Here is a 21,300-nt window from a genome sequence, read left to right as displayed (position 1 = left end):
ATTCCATTACAATTCTAAATTAGCATTTAACTAGCTAGCATCAAGATAACTACTTCAATGAAAATATGGAAGTTTTCATGTCCTTTGGCTTTGCAGGGAAGAAAAACATAGATGATGGGTCACAATCCGAGGAAGCAGTACTAGGGAAAGAAATTTAACAGTATAGGTAAACATTTTCATTTACAAAGAAGAAAGAATTGTTAACTGGAAATTAACTATTGGCTGAGTATCTGAATTTGATCCCTTTCAGTACATTTGTGGCAGCAAAGAAGTCGATTAAAATCTATACCTGGTATTAGAAAGGTGGGTTCTCAAGCATTCACAGCCAAATCTGAACTAAGTAATGGTACATTTGGCATCATCTGAGCACAGAAATTCCACAAAACTTGAAAACTGGGAGTACCTTTACTTTCTCTGGCTCATTTACCATACATAGCACAGAGTAGACATAGTAACTCAAACTATGTAAGTAAATTTCTCTTTGTTGTTTCGAGGCTATATTCAGCTGTGCTTGGGGCTTACTCTTGGCTCTGCACCCAGAGATCACACCTGGCGGTGCTCAGGAAACCATATGTGTTGCAGGGAATTCTAATCAACCAAGTGAGATCAGCTAGGTGCCTTATCCACTGCACTCTCATCAGCCCCCAAAGTAAATTTAATTAAGATTTCCCTTTAAACACAAAAGAAGTTAAAAAATTGTTAGTAATGATCCTAAAACATAGTTTTTCTGACTAAGAAGTGATTGATTACACAATTGCATACCTAAGAGCTGTTTCTGCTTTTTTTCCTTTTCTTTTTTTATAGGGGTCACACCAATCAAAGCTGGTGAGACAGTGCTCAGTCCAGCAGTATGGGACCTGTGGGTTCAGTGCTCTGGGGTAAAGGTATTCCTGGGTGACCAAGCCTTAACTCTGTGGTGCTAGGGGAAGGAGGGCCTGTGATACTGGGACTAGAATTAAGGGCCATCAGCAGGCTGGAGATGTGCTCCACCACTTGAGCTATCTCCTCAACCCTGTATTCCAGCCCCCGTCCCCAACTGTTGATTAGTGTTTCATTCTACTATCAATAAATGGTTTGTCCTAAATAAAATTACTACCTGTAAGCTCAGAGCTTCATCCAAAATGCTTTTCTACTTTAAAGCACCAAAGAATACAATTGTGGGTTCTGCAGCTCCTTTTGATTTGGGGGAGAGGGGCAGTGGTGGCTCCCAAGCAGTATTTCTGGGATCTGGGGCTACTCAGCCAACAGGCCTTCAGGCTCAGTGTTTGGACCTGATGATGCAGTTCTCAGACAGACAGTGCTTATGAAAACCAGGGAAACACCAAGAGGTATTTGGAGGGCATCTGGCCAGGGTCCAAACTCCAATCCCTCCACAAGCCAGGAATAAACTACTGACCATTAAATTATCTCACCATTTCCTATGTCACCTTTTAAATTCTGCCAGATTTGGAGATCATTTTCCTTCAATAATAATGAATCTTTTCCCCCACTTCCCTATAGTGTTTGGGAAAATGGCAGGCAAGTTTAATACTGTTCAATCTATTCAGTTTTTATATTCTTCCCCAGATTACAAAAGGCAGTAATTTAAACTGTATTTTAATTTTTTTAAATTGAGATTTCATCTTTAATAATATGGAATTCATTCCAATTTTACAGCATACATTTGGCCTTTACAAAAATTTTAAAATCTTCTCTAATAAAACAAAAACTTAGGATGACATAAAGTTCATTTTTGGGCCTGAAACTCATCATGGATTTAAATTAAACTTTCCAGGGGCTGGAGAGATAGTACAGTGGGTAGGGTGCTTGCCTTGCATAATGCAGATCTAAGTTTGATTCCCAGCATCCCATATGATTCTCTGAATCTGCCCAGTGTGATTCCGGAGTGCAGAGCCAGGAGTAAGTCGTGAGCACCACCATATGTGGCTCAAACCCTCCCTTCCCAAGGGAGAAAAAAAGAATCAATTTTCCAGAATTACTGTCAGCAGAACATAGTAACTACTAAATAAAAAAACAGTACCAATTTACATGAAGCTTTAAAAATATAACACTGAATGTGATACTATGTAATTCAAAAGGTTTTAAGGCAAATTATATAAAAGCCACACTTTAAAGCTCAAACTATGGAAGGAACCATTTCTAGATCTACTTTGTCCTTTATACTCATTCCATGTGAAGAATACTTTGATTAAAAATACCAAATCACCTTTCTCTTTTACTTATAACTTTCTTTCTAGAAAAATTTTCACATTTTAGTCTTATAAAATTTTCTTTAATGAATGCAAACTATGCCAAACTGCCAGTGGTACATTATAAAAAGGATTTAAAATCTAGTCTACATTGGAAGTATAAGCACAAAAGTGTATAAATCTGTAACTGTACCCTCACGGTGATTCTCTAATTAAAAATAAATAAATTTAAAAAAAAAATAAATAAAAAAAATAAAATCTAGTCTACATAAATTATTAAATGTAAAAAAAATTCCACCCTTTAAAAATTAAACCTAAAAGCAAAGCTTTCCATAATTAAAAATAATGGGTTCTTAATTTAATGAGTAATTTAGTGAAACAAAGCTGATTTAAGTTTCTCTTGCAGCTAGACACTTCTCTGTTATTTTCCAGATAAATTCCTATCATCTAGCCTTCAATCTTACTATTTTGAATATGCTAATATTTGATTAGTCATAAAGTTCTTATGTTAGCTGTTCCTTCACTCTACTCCTGAACAAAATAAAATCAATCATGTAATTAGAGGAAATGAGCAAATATCCTGAGTGGTGACTTCTGAATAATAAACACATTTTGAAAATATTAAGATTAAATGTTATAAAAAGAGATGTCAGTTCAACCAACTCTGATCCATATTTAAAACTTACCCCTAGTTTTGGGAATAAAATCTCAAGCTTTGTATGTGAATTACTTTGTATGGACTTTATTTTAATCCCTGGATCTCTACCAAGTTCCTGGTACACAGCACACAAAAAACATTGAAGAAATACCTGTCTAGTTAATAAAACAAAAATCTGTAATTAAGACAGTAAAGCTGCTTATTCTATTTGTTGAAAAAGTTTTCCAAAACCTGTTCTATTTTTCAACAAGCTTCAAATATGACTAAAAGTTATTTCTCCCCCTTCTACTCTTGAGTTCTGCTAGCCATTAAGTGTCCCAGAAAATCCAGAATAAGAAGACAACATACATACTAGTACAAAACTTAAAACTACCTTTAAGGAGAACTAAGGATATTTATAACTGTATCTATCACTAAAATCAACTAGGGCATATTTGGAACACTGAATATAACATACAACAATTTCTTTGCCTTATGTCAAAATTTTACTATGATTTGTTGGGTGAGGGGAAATCATATAAATTCACCACAGTGAGTGAATAAATAAACTGACTATATTTTTCCATTATCTGTGCCTCATTCTCTTCACTATATAATCACTTTTTAAGAATATATCACATTTCTAAAAATGAATTATAAATACATATATAACCACATATACAATTTATTTCCCATACTAAGGTAAAAAGTAAATAGTGAATATCTGAATCATAATGGGCTGAGGATGAGATTACAGAGTAGTTGATAATGGATCTGATGCTAAAGTCAGTAATCTCCACCTAACAGATTCATAAAGGAAAAGGAATACTAACATCCACCAAATAGCCTGAATCTGAAACCTGAATTAGAAGAATATGACATTACACTCTTCATAAACTAATACATGACTTCCCTAAATTTAAAGTAACTTCTAAAATATAAACTTTTTTACTCCCATAAATTGGTAGCAACAGACAAAATACAGGGCTTATACCAGGATTTTGCAAACCTGGCACGCACAATTTTGCTGGTTGCAGGGGCGTTGTAATTGATGACCAAAAACGTCTTTCAAATGTCACTTGAGGGTATAGGATATGAACAGCAAAATCACAGATAGTTACTGCCTTATACAGAACCATGTAAGCAAAACTGGGGCATCACTATCTCTGGTCTAAGCTGCTAATTTCTCTGTTAAGTTTAACTAATGTACAGCTTTTGGTTAATTTTTATTACTGTAATATGAATTTAAATAAACTTAAGAACATGATAAAGATTAGTTTTATATTATGTGATAAATTAATTTTACTAATTGTTTAAAAATTCTACCCAATTCTCTTTAATATTAATTTTTATGTACTATAATAATTAGACACATATTTTGGATATTTTAAAAATTTAAATTTTTTTTTGCCTTTCAGGTCACACCCAGTAATGCTCGGGGTTAATCCTTGCTTTGCACTCAGGAATTACTCCTGGCAGTGCTCGGGGGACCATATGGGATGCTGGGATTTGAACCCGGGTCGGCCTCGTGCAAGGCAAACACCCTACCTGCTGTGCTATCGGTCTGGCCCCCTAAAAATTTAACATTTTATAAATATCTTAATATATATATAATCCTCAAATACTTAATTTCATGACATGATAAACCACTGTGTTAAATATTATTGTCTGGCTAACCATCTGCCTACTATCGGATATAAAAAGCTTTTCCAAATTTCCAGTCAGAAGTTGTCTGAACCACCAATATAAAAATTACTTTATTTTTTAGGGGTGGGGAACTGCAAAATGGAAAAAAAAAAGGTTAAATCTTAAATAAGATTACTGGATCAAAGACAATTTTTATAGCTTTGATTTGTTTTGGGTTTTTGGGCCATGCTTGGGGGGGTTATATGGGATGCTGGCATCAAATCTGGTTGCTGCATGCAAAGTAAGCACCCTACTCACTGTACTGTTTCTGCAAACTCATTTTATAGTTTTTCTAACATAAGGATTACAGAATTTAGAAATATTTGGAGTCCGCTCAGAACTGAGATGCTTAACTGCTGAACAATACATTGAAAAAGATATGAGTTTACATTTATAATTTCATTTTTTCTATACTAATGAGACTATCATTTGTGTTTTTTATTAAAATTACACTACTTTTTGCCAAATTTTTACACTTTACTACCTAATCTCTGTACAGAACTTTCTTATTAAAGAAAAAGCAGTGAGACCTCTTTGACGATCTAAACCATGATTGAAAACCTATTAAACAGATGTGAGAAAAACAGGCTCACGTGGAAAACTCAGATATTATAACTAATTGTATACAAGCTGGCAAAGATCCTAATTTTATTTAGAAAGCAACAGTACCTAATTTAAAATGCAAAAAACTAAAAAGAATATTATTGTGGTTAGCTCCATTTTTCTGGAAAATAAATATAGGTCAAAAAGACATTTTCCAAATAAGTGAAACAAAAATTTTATCTCTTGCTAGAAAAATAAAACCAATAAAATGCTATGATTTCCTCTTAGGATCACTATAACAAATTCTATCTAAATAATAAGAAAGATAAAAAAATTTAAAACACTCTCAAATTACATACCTTTGTTTATCTCAACTAGATAACTGCTCTTTAAATAAATCTGAGGTATCTAATCAGGTATAAGACTTCAGAATTTATAGGATGGCGTCTGTTTGGAACAAAACCCTAAATGAAATAATGGATCAAGTGAAGTAGAGCAAACTCAAGAAAATTAAAGTATCTTTATCTTATTATTAAGCATATTATTATCCTAGCAAGAATAAATAATCCAGATTTGAAAGAGCATAAAATTTCCAATATAATGAGTAGTTCAATAGCAAAACCTTCAAGATGGTGCTCTGGATTGTTCCTGGTAGTGCTTGGAAGACACCAGGTAGTGCCAGGGATCAAATCTGGTGTACCTATATGTAAACTATGTGCTCCATCTCTCTGAGCCATCTCCTGCTCCCCGAAAAAGCCTTTTTAAAAACAGCAACAACAAAACTGATGTTAGGAACAACCCAGTGGTGCTGTGGTTATGGGCATACAGTGCTAGGTAACTAACTCAGCTTTATACATGTAAGGTCTATGCTCTATTATTTGGGTAACACCCTTAAGCCAAAAAAGCTTTTCTTTTGTTTTTGTTTTTGTTTTGGGGCCATATCCAGCAGTGTTAGGCCCTGGTCGTGTTCTTGGAACCACAGAGTATCCAATATCAAACATGGTCAAAGAAAGCTTTTTAAAATTAATGTTGACACGGGTAAGGTAACGGGCTTAAGTCTTGTTTCTTTGGTAGAAAAGACTACCTGGAAAGGCCCTGGAGAGAAGCACTTTAAGGCAAAGTTTATATGAATAGCCATGTTAATTTAAATATTTTGTCACTGGTAATTTTCATCCTTAGTAATTGCATTAATGGCAATCATAAATTTACACGGAATATATTGTCTTTGTTTTTGGACCCATCACAGTAAATATGAAAGATGTTAATGAGTAGAATTCTATATTCTATTTTTAGTTTGACACCACTTGATATCCTCTTATAAAGATTAGTAGTATACTTTGCCTGAAGTAAAGGAAGCCCACAAAGCAAGGAATGAATCAAAATGACTACTCAAATAACCAAATTCATGCATTTCATTACCAAGAAAATCCCTCATGGAACCAATTTAGTATGTTCACTTGCTTTCTAATCAATAGTGTAATAGGGCAAATATATGGACCACATAAGAAATGACAAACTGACAATAATGAAAGAGACAAACAAAAAATATGTAAGCAAATAAAAATCTTCAAAATATGGAGCATAATTTGGTTAATGTTTAATTAGAGTTACTGGCATCAATGTTTAGGGTATCTGCACAATTGTAGATATTCATAATGATGATTTAGGGGTCATCAAACTGGGTTAAACTGTATTTAGTGTATTTGTAATAAATAATTAAAACCATAGCTTTAGACTGAATTTTTTTATTTTATTAATTTATTCTTTTATTGAAATACCATGTGGAAAGTTACAAAGCTTTCAGGTTTAACAGACTGAAAATTTAAGCTTCAGTTATCTAAAAAACTCAATTAGATAACTGAATGAACACCCTATTCCCATATGATGCCAGATAAATAAATTGGTATTCAAGGTTAACATTAATGCTCAATAAGCTAATTCCTAGAAATAGCATCTGCCCCACTCAGAATTATCTATTATAAAACAACAACAAAAAGGAAAACAGAAATGAAAACTTTGTATCTTTTATACTGTGTGGCTTTTATGGTTTGGGATCATCTGCTTATAAAAATCACCTTTTATTTTAGTTTAAATAAAAGGGAAACTGTCTGTAGACTGTAATCTTGATAAAATTACCATAAATATAATTCTGAGAATTTGTTTTTTTGTATGGCAGAAAACATTTTTAAACAAATAAAAGTCTGGAGTCATGTGCAAGTAAAAATATTCAGAAACACAATAATCTATTAAGTTAAACCCTGTATGTAACCCTTTCTCATAAATATATCCCCAAGGACAAGTATCAAATATTATAATTTATAGTTCTCTTTTATTACTCTTCTGTGAAGGAAGGTTATATGATTAATACTTCATATCACCAATTGAAGGGGATGGCTTTATAAAACAACCCTAGGATGCTTCAAGTCTTTTATAACACATGTCATAGGCACAAAAATCAATTATGCCAAGAATTATGCATTTTTCATGAAATTACTGAATTATTCATTTAATAAAAATCAAATTTACAAATGTGGGAAAAACTAAAATGTATAAGTTATTTAATTGCAACATAAAAACCAGAAAATTTATTAGAATTGTGTTCAGTTATAATTTATGGATTACTAAATATAAATAACTTCTGTAAAAAAGTAAATATTCAATTAAAAGATACTTTAATTAGATACTAAGAATTATTACTTCACGAGAAAATAGTATCTATTATATCATTATGTTTTATTTTGGTTTTGGGATCAAAGCTGACAGTGCTCAGAGCTTATTCCTGGCTCTGCACTCAGGGATCACTCCTGAAGGCTTGGGGGACCATGTGGTACTGGGGATCAAACCATGGTCGGCCCATGTGCAAGGCAAGTGCCTTGACTGCTCTACTATGTTTCAGACCCCTCCAGTAAATTTTTGAAAGTCTGAACAAAGAAAATATTTCAATATAAATGCTGAGAATTCAAATAAAATTTAAAATATTACTTGATATTCTATATCAAAATTGCCCATATGCCAAAGGTATGTATTATAAAAGAAATGAGGGTACAAACCATTTTTAATGGATGTAGTTCTAAAATGACTAAGTTCCTGCATTCTCAGATTGTATACTGAACTTCATATTTACTTGCTAATTGCTGGCCATAATTATCAACGCAATTATAACCTCTTTGAGGTTATACTGATATTTCTCAGGGGAATATCAGAAACTTCTGAGATCCTTCAGGTTATTTTTTGCTTTAGCCCTGTGTTAAATAAACCCAGAAGATTGTACTTTTATGATATTTGTTTCCAGAATGCTACCAAATGTTTTTTACTAACAGCATATAAAAGGCTGCTACAAACCTAGTATAAAGTCCCTTGTATCACCTTATTTTGTATGTAATTCTAGATTAACAGGTTCTAAACAAAGATTTTAAAATGGCTTCATCTTATTCCTAAGGATTAAAACATTCTTTTAATATGATTTTGTTTAATAATAATTTTGATTAATCTTAATTCTTTCTCCAGTTATTGATTGGCATATAACTGTATTTCAAATCTGACTTAACCAAACTATAAATGATAGAAAAATGAGTATTACTGATTTAATGTCTTACCAAGAGTTTATTAGATAAATATATGTCCTTAATATTCTATCTTCTTATGAATAAATGTAGATTGTGAATTTAGACTATATATTGAAAGTAACGATTTCAGTTGATAAGGATTCTTAAAAGATGTTATGAAGCATGTATCAAAATCATCCGGGGCATGAGTAGATGATTTCCATTTGTTATTTATGTCACAGATAATATTTTGCTAAGCAATAAACCTTCCATTAGAATAATACAATCATTAAGAATATTTGCAAGATAAGCATTATGCAAAAAACTACCAGTCAGGAAACAACAAATTAGGATGTTGGGAAATATCTAAACTATACCTGATCAGGCAAACAAAATTGATTTACTTGCCCAAGTACCATTTTCTATCTCTTAAAAAGGAAAACTAGACCACACAGTAGAAATAAAGTTTCTATTTTTCATTGCAAATTTTTATTTAATCCAGGAGAACCAGGGATTGGGGGGGGGGGGAAGAGGCTTTAGAAAAAAAAGCAGGAATAAATTTTAATGCTGACAATAATAGATAGAACTTTTGGATCAACACCTACCGATTTTTTTCTACTGTTTTCCAGATCTTTGAGTTCATTCTCGATTTTTGTGATTAATTCCCTGAGTTCATCAAGATTAGTGCAAATAAGCTAAAATAAAACACAAAAACACAGCTTGATAACACATAATATAAAACACCCAAAATGTGGTAACAGAAATTGTTTTAACACACACTGAATTCACAATTGTCTTTGTAATAGCAAAAAAGCAAAGAAAGCTCTGTATTTTATATTTTAAAAGACATTTACTTATTATGGTGTATGAGCTTCAGGCTTAGTATAAAAGAAGCTGAAATTTCAACATTGGTGGTTTCACCTATACCCGAATCTGTTAGTTTGATAATTCAAGTAGTTTCTTAACATTATTATTAACTTTCAGCCCAGAATGACAAAGATCTGGAAATTCACTTAAATCTGACAGGTTACTGAATCACTTTTAGGAAATGCTTCATTTGGCAGTGTCCTAATAGGTGAGTAGAGCAATTCCTCATATCTTTGCTGTGGTTTCCGATCTATAAAATTTACAAAGTGAATTACTGTTGCTGAAATAGCTAATACATGATTTCAACTATATATTACTGACATAATCAAAGAAGTGAGTGAAATTAAACACTTTATTTGTGTGCATATTGGGGGAGGTTTGGGCCATTCTGGCTGTGCTCTGGGCTTACTCCTGGTTCTGTGCTAAGGGATTATGGGATCAAACTTGGGTCTGACAAGTGCTTTCTCCACTGTACTACCTTTCTGGCCTCTAATCCGTAATGTGATCTTAAACAGTCATAAAACCATATCCTCAAATAGAATCTACTGCCCTTCATAATTGTGTGGTTCACTTTATTTAACTTTGGCAATGTTGGCAAATAACAAAAATAATTGATTTTTTAGTTATGAATACTCAAACTAGTTTGGTGTAGTTATGGAAATTTTAAATATTGAAATGTCAGCAACAATAAAAGTATTAGTACTTACATTTTATTGCAAAGTTACACTGTTTTCTGATTAGTTCGGTATACTAAGCTTTTTTCCTAAGATCATTTAAGCTCCTAATTAAAAAAAAAACTACTATAGAAGAAATAATTTCTGTACCAAAAACAGCAGATACACGTAAAGGAAAATATTTAGATTAACGAAAGTCTTATACTATTTATATAGTGATAATAAAAACATATTACACAATTTATAAACTATTAATTCACCATTAATTTATCAGCCTCATATTTTTACATTTCTTTGTAAAGGGCATTGTTCTCTTAAATGACATGCTCTTAAAAAAAAAAAAAGAAAAAATTGGGTTATAAAATGATTCTTAGTAACTACTGACTGATTAAAATGGGAGACCAGGAACTCCTTACACTTCCTATTTTGACTGAACCATGTGAGTTAACCAGTCTGAATCATGGCTAATATGCTTCAGATATACAAAGAGGCAATATGGTTTGACTGAACTGAGTAAGAAAAGTGATCAAAGATAGTAAAAATTATAATGGGTATTATCATTATTTTGTAATGCTGATACTGAGAACCTAGGACTTGATTTATTGGTTTGCCACTTATAATAATCACTTATTGGAAGTATCTACATAATTTCAAACTCAAAGAACTGACAAAGCAGGGAAAATATCTGGGAAAGTACCCAAATTAAAATTTCAGAATACAAAACACAATGATACAATAGAACAGTAACCACATTATTACCATTTGCCAAATTCTAGAGAGTTACGAAAGAGAGGTTATTGGTCAAGAACTGTGTGTCTCTAGAAGTGAATAACATTTCAACTTCTATGATATCTTTATAGACAGCATAGTATTGGTCCTTTGTTATTACTCAGTGGAAGCTAGATTTTCCACTGTATAATCTATTATGAGAAACATGTCAATCTACCACAGAACTTGCAGATGGCTACAAACCTGCTCACTGAATTTGCTATATTAGATAATATATAGCATATATTTCTCATTTGCCCATATAGCAAAGATCAAAGGAATTTTTAAATAACTCTCTACACAAGAAATAAGGGTATATTTTGCATATAGTTTGTAGAGACTTGACAACCATACCTCCACAGCTAAACATTCTTACATTTTAAGAGCTTTAATTTAGCAACTAATTGTAAAATTAACAAAGTCTCTTATTTCTCTTAGGGTGAAGTAGATAAATCAAAGTCCCAGAGCACATCTCTGGCATACAGAGGACCTGGGTTCAATCTGGGCACTGCATCATTCCTTGAGACTACAGGAGAGTAATAGCCCCCAAAACCAAAAAAAAAATAAAAATACAATAAAGTAACAGGTAACAAAGAGCTGAACTTCAAGCACAAATGACTTCTATAGTTTAAGAGTCATATAAAATAATATTTATAGGTGGCTTATCTAATTAGTAAGCTGTCAAAATTAGTGCTCCTGAAGCTTTAGTGTAAGAATAACCTGAAAATCTTCTTGAAACATAACATAGCTTTCAGTTTTATAAATCTGAGAAAACTAGAATTTTGTATTTGCAACAAGTTATCAGGGATGGTATGCAGATCAAATTTTTGTTCAGAAAGGTATTAAATATTAATACAAATATGCATATTAAGGAAATGAGTTAAGAATGAACAACTAAAAAGATAAATTTTCAAATTAATTTGGAATGAAGTATTAAATATAAAATGTTAAGACAATTATTCCCCTTCCCTCCTTTTTTTTTGCTTTTTGGGTCACACCCAGCGATGCTCAGGGGTTGCTCCTGGCTCTGCACTCAGGAAGTACCCCTGGCGGTGCTCAGGGGGACCATATGGGATGTGTGGGAATCAAACCTGGGTCAGCTGCATGCAAGGCAAATGCCCTACCCACTGTGCTATCGCTCCAGCCCCATTTTAAAAAAATTAATTATTCTTAAAAACAAATGACATGATATAAACAGATTCTGTTGAATTTAAAAATCAAAACAAAATAGCTGTATTTTTAGGTTATATTCAAATGCCTTTATATCTAACATCTGTGGATATATGTATGTGCAAATATGTAGATCATAACCCCAAAATAGTGTCAAGTTAAAATGTTAAAAAAATTATTATATAGGAACATAATTAGAAATTTGTGACTGTATCAAAGGAAAACAGTCTGATCTATGTCAATTCTGTCATGTACACCAAATCGATTTCTTTTTTATATGCAAGATAGATATCTATGTGGCTTTAAAGTTAACTTCAAATAGTACTTTTAAAAAAAAGAACAAGAAAAAAGTTCACCATGAAGACAGAAGTGTTTTTGGAACAAAGCAAAACACCTTATTAAAACTTCCTAATTATTACTCTGAATTTGAAAAACATTTTTCTGAGATTTAGGGCCTCCAGGGGTAATAAGGAAAGCTCACAAGCAGCTCAGATTACAGTCACTCTGCTAACACTCAAGAGAGGTTGTTCTATTGGTCAGTGCTTACAGTTAGGGTTTTACCCCAGAGGAAGAACCTCTTTAAAGTTCATACTCAAGTTAAACGTTCACTTTATGCAATCCATGACAGAGCCACAAAATCATTAATCTTAGAGTTGAGACAAACCAAAAAACAGACAAAGGGATCCAAAGATCATCCTAAACTAAAAAACTACAACTCTAACTATATAAACTAATTAGATCATAGAGATAAAGTAATGTACAAACTAGTGAAGAGGTGAAAACTAGGATTCATTCCCCTACAATACTGCATTCTTTATGGGGTCCTTTCTAAACAAAACAAAACAAAAAGCTAACAAGAACTGAACGTTTATTAGTTTTGGCAATTTATATCTAAGCTTTTCTCTTAAATGGTAAATAAATGATAAATATTAAAAGGTGCTCTCTTCAAATTAAAGAAGCAGAAATGTGTGTATATGTTGGGTAAGAGAAGGTCCTACATAAAGTTAAAGAACACCAGGATCACATCTTTGAAAATTATGCAAAAAAATCATTTTTCACTTTATCACTAAACTAGAATTATGCCCTTTGGATATAAGCTCAATAGGTCTGAGAGACACCAATTTTACCTTTTCAAAATAGGACACAAAGTAACGTACAAATATAAAAATATAGTGTTACATTAAAAAGCAAAAAGCAAAACCACACAGAGAAGTTAAATACCCTAAAAAATGAGTCGTAGTCACTACCACACAATCCTACAATTTATTAAAATGTGAGAAAACACTCTTGGTATAAATTTGAGCTTTATATTATATTTAAACAAAATTATATAACATCTATTAAAACTATGAATACAGAAAAATTCCTTCTCACTTCTTATGATCACCATACCTGCAATTATGACTACTTCCAAACCTGAAAATGAATCATGTATAATGTGAAAAATAAATGATTTTATCATATAACCTTTTGTATTATTGTATAATTGAAAACATATGCTTCTCTCACAGTGCACTACAGTTAATAAACTGAAAACATTTTAAAGGAGAAGAAAACACCCATAAAGTTAACAGTGAAACAAAAAGATTAAGCTGAGTATATTCATATTTAGAAGTAGCAATTCAAAATAATATAATCAAAAAGTCCTTAACACTGAGGCAGTAAAAATTAACATTAATTTAGTATCAATATTTAACATTGAAGGTCATGCTTTATTATGACATAAAATCACTTAGCTTCTCCATTGGTTAACTGAAGAAATATAGTAAACTTTTGAACACATCACACATTTGAAACAGGGTTAGTATACATTACATGAAAGATGTTGGTTATCAGTGAAAAGTAGAATTGTGAAAACTAAGGCTCTTAAACCATTTTTAAAAGCTCATCAAGGATTTTAAATGTATTACTTTAAAAACACTGAGCTTTTAAAAATATTTTCCATGGCTCCATTATAACTGCATGCAAACAGAATTCATGAGTTTTAGAGCACTTGCAAATACTAAATTGAGGCTAACGGTCTCATAAAATTAATAAGAAAGAACAGCAAGTCAGTTTAACAACCATAGGAAACTTAAATCTGATATAAATCATAAATCACCAATATGTTAAGTGCTAACAAAAAAAAAACCCAACAAGGTTTTCTTATATATGCCAATGGCACAACAGTAACATACAACAGTAGGTTTTACCTTGATTAAAATAGGGTGCAACAAAAGGAGAGAGAGAGAGAGAGAGAGAGAGAGAGAGAGAGATAGAAAAGTGCTAGGCTGGGGGTGGGAGGTAGTGGGAGGGAAACTAAAAACACTGATGGTGGAAAATGTACACTGGTGAAGGGATGAGTGTTGGGACATTGACTGAAATCTATCATGAACAGCTTTGAAACTGTATCTCACGGTGATTCAATTAAAAAAAAGGGATGCAAATATTATGTGGTTTACCCTTTGCAAAATTCTTCTATGTTTAGTGATGAGATTTAGAAACTTATAAAATATAACCAAATTTTCTATTTATTGCAAAATTGTAACTGTTGGAAAAGAACTAAAGTCAATAATATATACTCTTAAGGCAATTCTTAATTGATTTTCATTTCAGTTTTTAAAGCATTTTTTTATCTGAACCATCTGACATATTTGAAAAATGAATAGTACGAATAGATAAAACTAGTAAGCTCAATTATTTAATCTTTATAAAAATAGTACCTATTGGCTAGGTACTGTTATTAATCTAACTGGAAATACAAAGAGATTAGTTTTTTGTTCTTGGGTCACATCTGGGGTATTCAGTGCTAGGGATGGGAGATTCAGTTCTCTCAGAGGTGCTCTTGAGACCAGATGTGGTGCCAAAGACAGAACCATTAATTAATTTACTCAAAATTATAGTTACTTCTGATAAAGCTGGCATAAAAATCTGAGTATTCAATTCCAAAATCCTTATGTTTAATCATATAATAATCTATGCAGATTACTGATACATATCTAGACTCACTGGCTCAAGGATAAAAACCTATGATCTTTAATTTTTAATAAAAGCATACATTTATACCGTCTAAAGTTTGAGAATCTCTGACCTAGCTCTTAAGAAAATGTGACACAGATATCAGTCTCTTATAACATACATAAAAATGTAATCCATCATCTCAACGATTGTAGTATATGAAATATGGGTGGGATGACTATTTTAAGTATGCATATCTGGCAAGTATATAAACATGGATACTTTCTAATGCAAACAACCAAATTTGATTTGTGGCTTAAAAAAAAACTTACAAGGCCACTATCAAATAAAAAAGTAGTTGAGATAAAATTAAAAAGTAGTTGGGATCAAAGTAGAATTTACTTTTAAAATTAGAACTTCAAAACTTAAGCCATAACACTTATACTTTTTCCTAGGATAAGAAACTTTGGTCACAGCTGGCGATGCTCAGGGATTACTCCTGGCTCTACACTCAAGAATTACTCTTGACGGTGCTCAGGGGACCATATGGGATGCTGGGAATCAAACCCGGGTCAGCCGCATGCAAGGCAAATGCCCTACCCTCTGTGCTATCTCTCCAGCCCCAAGATAAGAAACTTTCTTTGTTTCAGGCTGGCATTTAAAAAAAAATGCTTTTTTGTTGTTTTTTTTTAGTGCAGGTTTTTTTTTGGGGGTAAGGGAGGGCTTGTTTTGGGTCACATCCAGTAGGGTTAAGGGGACTGGGGCAGTAATATGAAAGCAGGAGCACCTGCTAGACTATCTCTCCAGTCCACCCCGGTGCTTCTTAATAATCAAAATTCAGTCCCGGAGCCAACCTTTATGTTAATCAATAAGCCTAACTCCTTTTAATATGGTTCTGATACAGAGAATAAGGTGCCATGTTGCCTTTATCTGTATCAAAACTTGTACTGAACAAAGCATTCCAGGTTGCAAAAGAATATTTAGCTTTTTTGCACCTGTCTCAGTCTTTGTCCCACACATAAATATTTATGCATTTATCTTGAAGCATGCTTTACAATTTAAAGAAAAAGAATACTAGGACAAAACAAAACAACAGTAACAACAGTAACAACAAAGTAACTAAGAAATTAAAAATAACAAAGAAAAGGTCCCCCAAAATAAAATACAAAAGAAAAATGTTTTTAAAAAGCATAATAGGGGGCCGGAGTGATAGCACAGCTGGTAGGGCGTTTGCCTTGCACGCGACCGACCCGGGTTCGATCCCCGGCATCCCATATGGTCCCCCAAGCACTGCCAGGAGTTAATTCCTGAGTGCAAAACCAGGAAAACCAGGAGTAACCCCTGAGCATTGATGGGTGTGACCCAAAAAGCAAAAAAAAAAAAAAGCATAATAAAGGCACTAGTCCTTAAATGTCAGCTTCAATAAGAGACCTAATACTTATTCATTAACAGCTTATTTTAAAAAACAAAACAGTTCTAAATATTTCCAACAAGAATATGCTTTATACTAGAATGTGACATTTGTTTTTTTAATGTTTTGTTTTAGGGTCACATCCAGCCCTGCTCTGGGTCTACTGCTGCCTCTGTGATGGAGGTCACTCCTGGCAGTGCACAAGGGACCATGAGGTGCCACGGGTCCAACTTGGGTTTCGCCCATGCAAAGCATGCACTCAACTAGAGAGCTTGCTGTCTGGTTCTGAATGTGACATTTAAAAAACATAATCAAATAAATTTTTTTATATAATAATTTCTAATTTATGGGGAAATTTTAAAAGTTAAATTAAAATGTATAAAAGAATTGAAATCAAATCCACACATTTGGCTTATAACAACAAAACTTATTAACTACTAATACTAACTCTATTGTTGGTTTGTTTGAGGCAAGTGAACCTTTTTCCTGGGACAGGTGTCAATTTTGAGTAATAACATAGTATTCACACTGTAAACCAGGTATAAAAATCAATATTTTCAACAAATGTATTTCCCATCCCTAGTAACAAACACACACATATGTACTTCCAGACACATGCATCTGCAAGAGTACATGTAACACATATATCCTACAGCCCCTCAATTACCAGGATGGGATTTTATTTCAAACACCTCAATCTAGCAAAATAGTACTTCTGACCTTAAATTTGAGAGTGCTATGCAACTGACCAGTAAACTAAAAGTGTCACTTAAGATAGTGTTTTTCAAACTTTTTTACCAGTCAACCACAGTGAAAAACATATATTTTACAATGCAAGCCAGCACACACATACATGACCCAAGCCAAAGTTTCTTGAAATATTTACCCTCACTATATTTGACATTCTATGATTGGTATTTTAACAGTAGCTTAAAAAAGAAATGCCTGTTACACAACCCACTAAATTGATCTTAGTCTCACTAATGAATACCACCTGCAACTTTAAAAAACACTGCTTATGTCACTTACTCCATATTCAAAGATATTCATCACCTAAAACAAGTATCATCTCCTAAGACAAATGGGGACAAATTTGTGGGCCAGAATTGTACAGGTATGTATTACTCTGAGGGATTGAAGGAAAATAATGGGAGAAATAGCAAATAGCAAAACTAGCATGAGTGGAAAAATGGCAATATAGCATTAAATTAAATGTACAACAATAGTAACAATACTAGAAAGACCTCAAAGTAAATACATATTTTCCACTGAGTATGCTGGAAGCAAGTTTACTTTATACAAAAGAATTTTATAGAAATATTTGTACTTCACCTTAAATTATAAAAATAGAGAAAAAAACTCTAATTTCTTCTGTTCATTTAAAAAAAATAACTTACTAATTAACACTTTTACAAGAACACTTTCCCAAACCAACCATTACTGAAAAATATATGTATCTACATCTTTCAGTACATGCAACTGTTAAAGGCACGATACGTATTATAAATATTTTCACTTATCACTCTTACTTTTGGTATTTAAGTATTGCACTTAAAAATATTTCTCAAATAGTATGGAAACATAAATAATAATTAAAAAATCATTTGTTGAATAACAAACATCTTATAATATTTACTTTGGTAAAAGTAAATTTAAAAGTAAACAAGTAATATTAACTTTGGGTGAGTGTCTCTGCTTATTCTGTGCCAGTTACAAATGAAAAACTTTTCAAATAATCATAAAGTTGAATATACAATTACTTCCTTTTCTTTTTTGTAGAAATGTTTAAAGAACAGTTAACATTTATGTAAAATTCTCTCTGAAGTTCTTATTAGTTAAGCTAAAAGACATTTTAAGTTATTAAGTCTATTATTTCTACAGTATCCAAATAAAAACAGACTGAGCAACATTATCACAAAATTTATGACTTGTTCTTAGAAAACTTCCGTTTACACATTTAATTGTATATATATAGTTCTATTAAATAACTTCTGAAAGTCAGTATAGTATATTAAAATATATTTAAATATTTTTTGTTGAGACAAAAACAGAAGTTTTAAATACCAGCAGATAAAACAAAACTGAGCTCTACCTATACCTGCAGGAAGAAAACTTGTAGTTGGAAACATTATAATGGATGTATGTTACAGTAGAATTTAGTCATCTCTTGAGGAATAATATAAATAGTAAATCAAAAAATTAAAGTAAAATTTTCTTAGACAAAACTGAAACATTTACCTGAAATTCTGGTACAGTAGGTGACTTTGTGACAGTTTTCCTCTTCTTTGTGATTGCTTTTTTAGATATGGATTTTTTTCCTTTCAAGATTAAAAAAGAAAAGCTTCATAATGCTGTTTATAGCACACTTCATTAACAAAAAGCAAATTACACAAAACCTTGAAAGTTAAATTATAACTAACAGATGGCTTCAAGTCAGTCAAATAAAAATGATGAATCAAAACAAGTTCTAGTGGAAACGAGCATTAAGCTACATCTATAACGCACGTTAACAAAGTTTTATTAAGAATCAAATGATTATACCTCCAATGCCTTGTAGAGTATCAGAATCAACTGCACTAAGATTTGGTCTCTCCCCTCAACACATGCCCTCCTACCCGCCCCACCCCTCGGAAAAAAAAAAATCGCAACACAACTGCTTGCTTAAAATCTGATTCACAACTTTAAAAAAAAAATGAAACTACGTCAGTAAAAACCCTTACCTTTAACAATGATCTTTGTAGTCAGGAATTAGAACTATACAGTGAAGACTGATCTTTAGCCAATCTAATGTGAAAATCCTCTTAGCAGCTTAAGAAACAGGTTTTTCCATCCCTTTAGCCCTGCACTCGCCTAATGGGCTGGCTGCCTTTGGCAGGATTCAAAATCCAGTTTTAAAACAAGGTAAACATCTCCCTTTAAAGTGAACCTCATCATTTATGTAAACAGAAATAACTAGGAAAAATAAATCTACATTCTCAAAGAAATCCAATTCTAAGCACGCTTTAAAGTAGATCTACTCAGTGTATTTACATTAAAGAGAGATATAGTCATCACAGAAATTCTATTTTTGCTAAAACACATGTTAAAGTAAATATTCTCCCACATTAACATACGCCAGTTAGTTCAACAAATAAAAGATACAGGGCACTGTACAATTCATAGAACACAAATTTTTTTAAAACAGAACTCCTATCCTTCAGAAGCTTAATCAGAAAAACTTTAAAATTAATTTTTATTCACAAAAACTAGCAGACGAAAATCAGCCTAAAAGTTACTTCTTTTTTTAAAAGGGAACACAAGTGAACACAAAAAGTAACCATTCTTTATCTCTAATGCTCCTTCATAAACATTCTTCCATCCAGATATGATCTTGCATGAAAAATCTATTTGATTGCAACATGTTATTCAACTTATAGGCACAATTCCAATTTACAAAAGAATTGCATTTTTTTCTGTATTTAAGAATCAGAAAATTGCAATTTATATAACTTCCATCATATGTCTTAGTAAGATGTGCATATATTTGCTTGAACTACTGAAAAATTTGAGTTGCTTAAGTTTACTAAGTTTACCTGGATTTTACTGTCCTCTAAGTGGTCACGTGGTATCATATGACATTCACTTTTAAATTAAAATAACATGTGGGGAGGAGCTGGGGTGTGAGTGGGAGGGAAACTGGGGACATAGGTGCTGGGAAATATACACTGGTGGGGGATGGGTGTTGGAATACTTGTATGACTGAAACCCAGTCATGAACAGCTTTGTAATGTTCTACCAGTGAATCAATTAAAAATTAAAAAATAAAATAAATAATATGTTTCTTTATATTATTTGCTTCTTGTAGTAGAAAACAGAATTTATAGTAAAACCAAACTTACAAAAATAGGTCAGGGGGTGGGTTGCATAAATAAAACAATATTCAAAGAAAATGACCAAATTCTTGAGATCTCTAATTTATAAACTGGGTGTAAATTTTTCTTTTTTTTTTGTTCGTGAGGGGACAACTACTGGCAATGCTCAGGGGTACTCCTGATTATGCAATTGGGAATCACTCCTGGCTATGCTCAGGGGACCATATGGGATGCCGAGGAACAAACCTGGTGCAAGGCAAGGGCAAGGTAAGTGCCTAATATACTGCACCATCACTTCAGTCCCTAAAATATTAGTATCTTTCAAGAGCATTCAAGATTTTAAACAGCAGAATACCTAGCCATGCTGATCTAGTAATAGCAATTTGCCCCCACCCAGCCTATTAGCTAATTAGCTTTTAAAAAAAAACCCATAATTATAATACAACAGAAATTATCCTTGATATTCTCAATGAATTTCATGTAGTTTTCACATAAACACTAACTTCAGGTACTAAATTAAATTCCCAGTTAACTCATGCAGCTATTCTATCTAAATGGATTAAGAAGCTAAAGTGGTTATGGGCATTTCTTTCATCACGTGAGTAAGATACCCAAATGTTATTAAAGAGGTAGCTTTGAGTGGTGGTTTTAAGCTTGAGTTTTGGAATTAAATTTGGGGGATCTGAATACTAGTTCTGATCAGTACTACTAAGTACTGACTATAAGAAAAAAGCAAACTGTTTTATTTCCCCATGGAACTTTTTCTATCTGTTAAACAGTAATAATTTGTGAAAATTCAATGAACATGAAAATTTTTCATGAGAATTAAATATTTGAAACATGTAGAGATCAGACCACTGCTAGGCATATGGGAAGTAAATATTATCTTCCTTAGCTAAGTTGAAATGTCTAAGTATAATATTATCGTCTGACTTTCAAATTCAATAGCTTACTTTAATTACTAACAATTATTATTATTATTTTTTTGCTGTTTGGGTCACACCCAGTGATGCTCAGGGGTT

At 32.3% G+C, this 21,300-nt stretch overlaps 1 protein-coding gene across 2 annotated transcripts in view; it reads right to left on the bottom strand.

The window, feature by feature from the left end:
• KIAA2026 (KIAA2026 ortholog) overlaps positions 1–21,300 on the bottom strand; it is a 95,147-nt gene that overhangs the window by 23,071 nt on the left and 50,776 nt on the right. The window contains exons 4-5 of one of the 2 annotated variants that reach the window (XM_004600145.3): positions 18,666–18,745; positions 9,206–9,295 (exon numbers count right to left, since the gene is read on the bottom strand). In XM_004600145.3, the coding sequence (XP_004600202.2) occupies positions 9,206–9,295; positions 18,666–18,745 (170 nt within the window). The remainder of the gene's footprint in view (positions 1–9,205; positions 9,296–18,665; positions 18,746–21,300) is intronic. The other variant, XM_055130689.1, reaches the window with a different exon arrangement.

Source organism: Sorex araneus, chromosome 1, assembly GCF_027595985.1.
Source record: "Sorex araneus isolate mSorAra2 chromosome 1, mSorAra2.pri, whole genome shotgun sequence".
Lineage (NCBI taxonomy): Eukaryota > Metazoa > Chordata > Mammalia > Eulipotyphla > Soricidae > Sorex > Sorex araneus.
The sequence above is the reverse complement of the archived record's forward strand: the minus strand, read 5'-3'. Positions and strand labels throughout refer to the sequence as shown.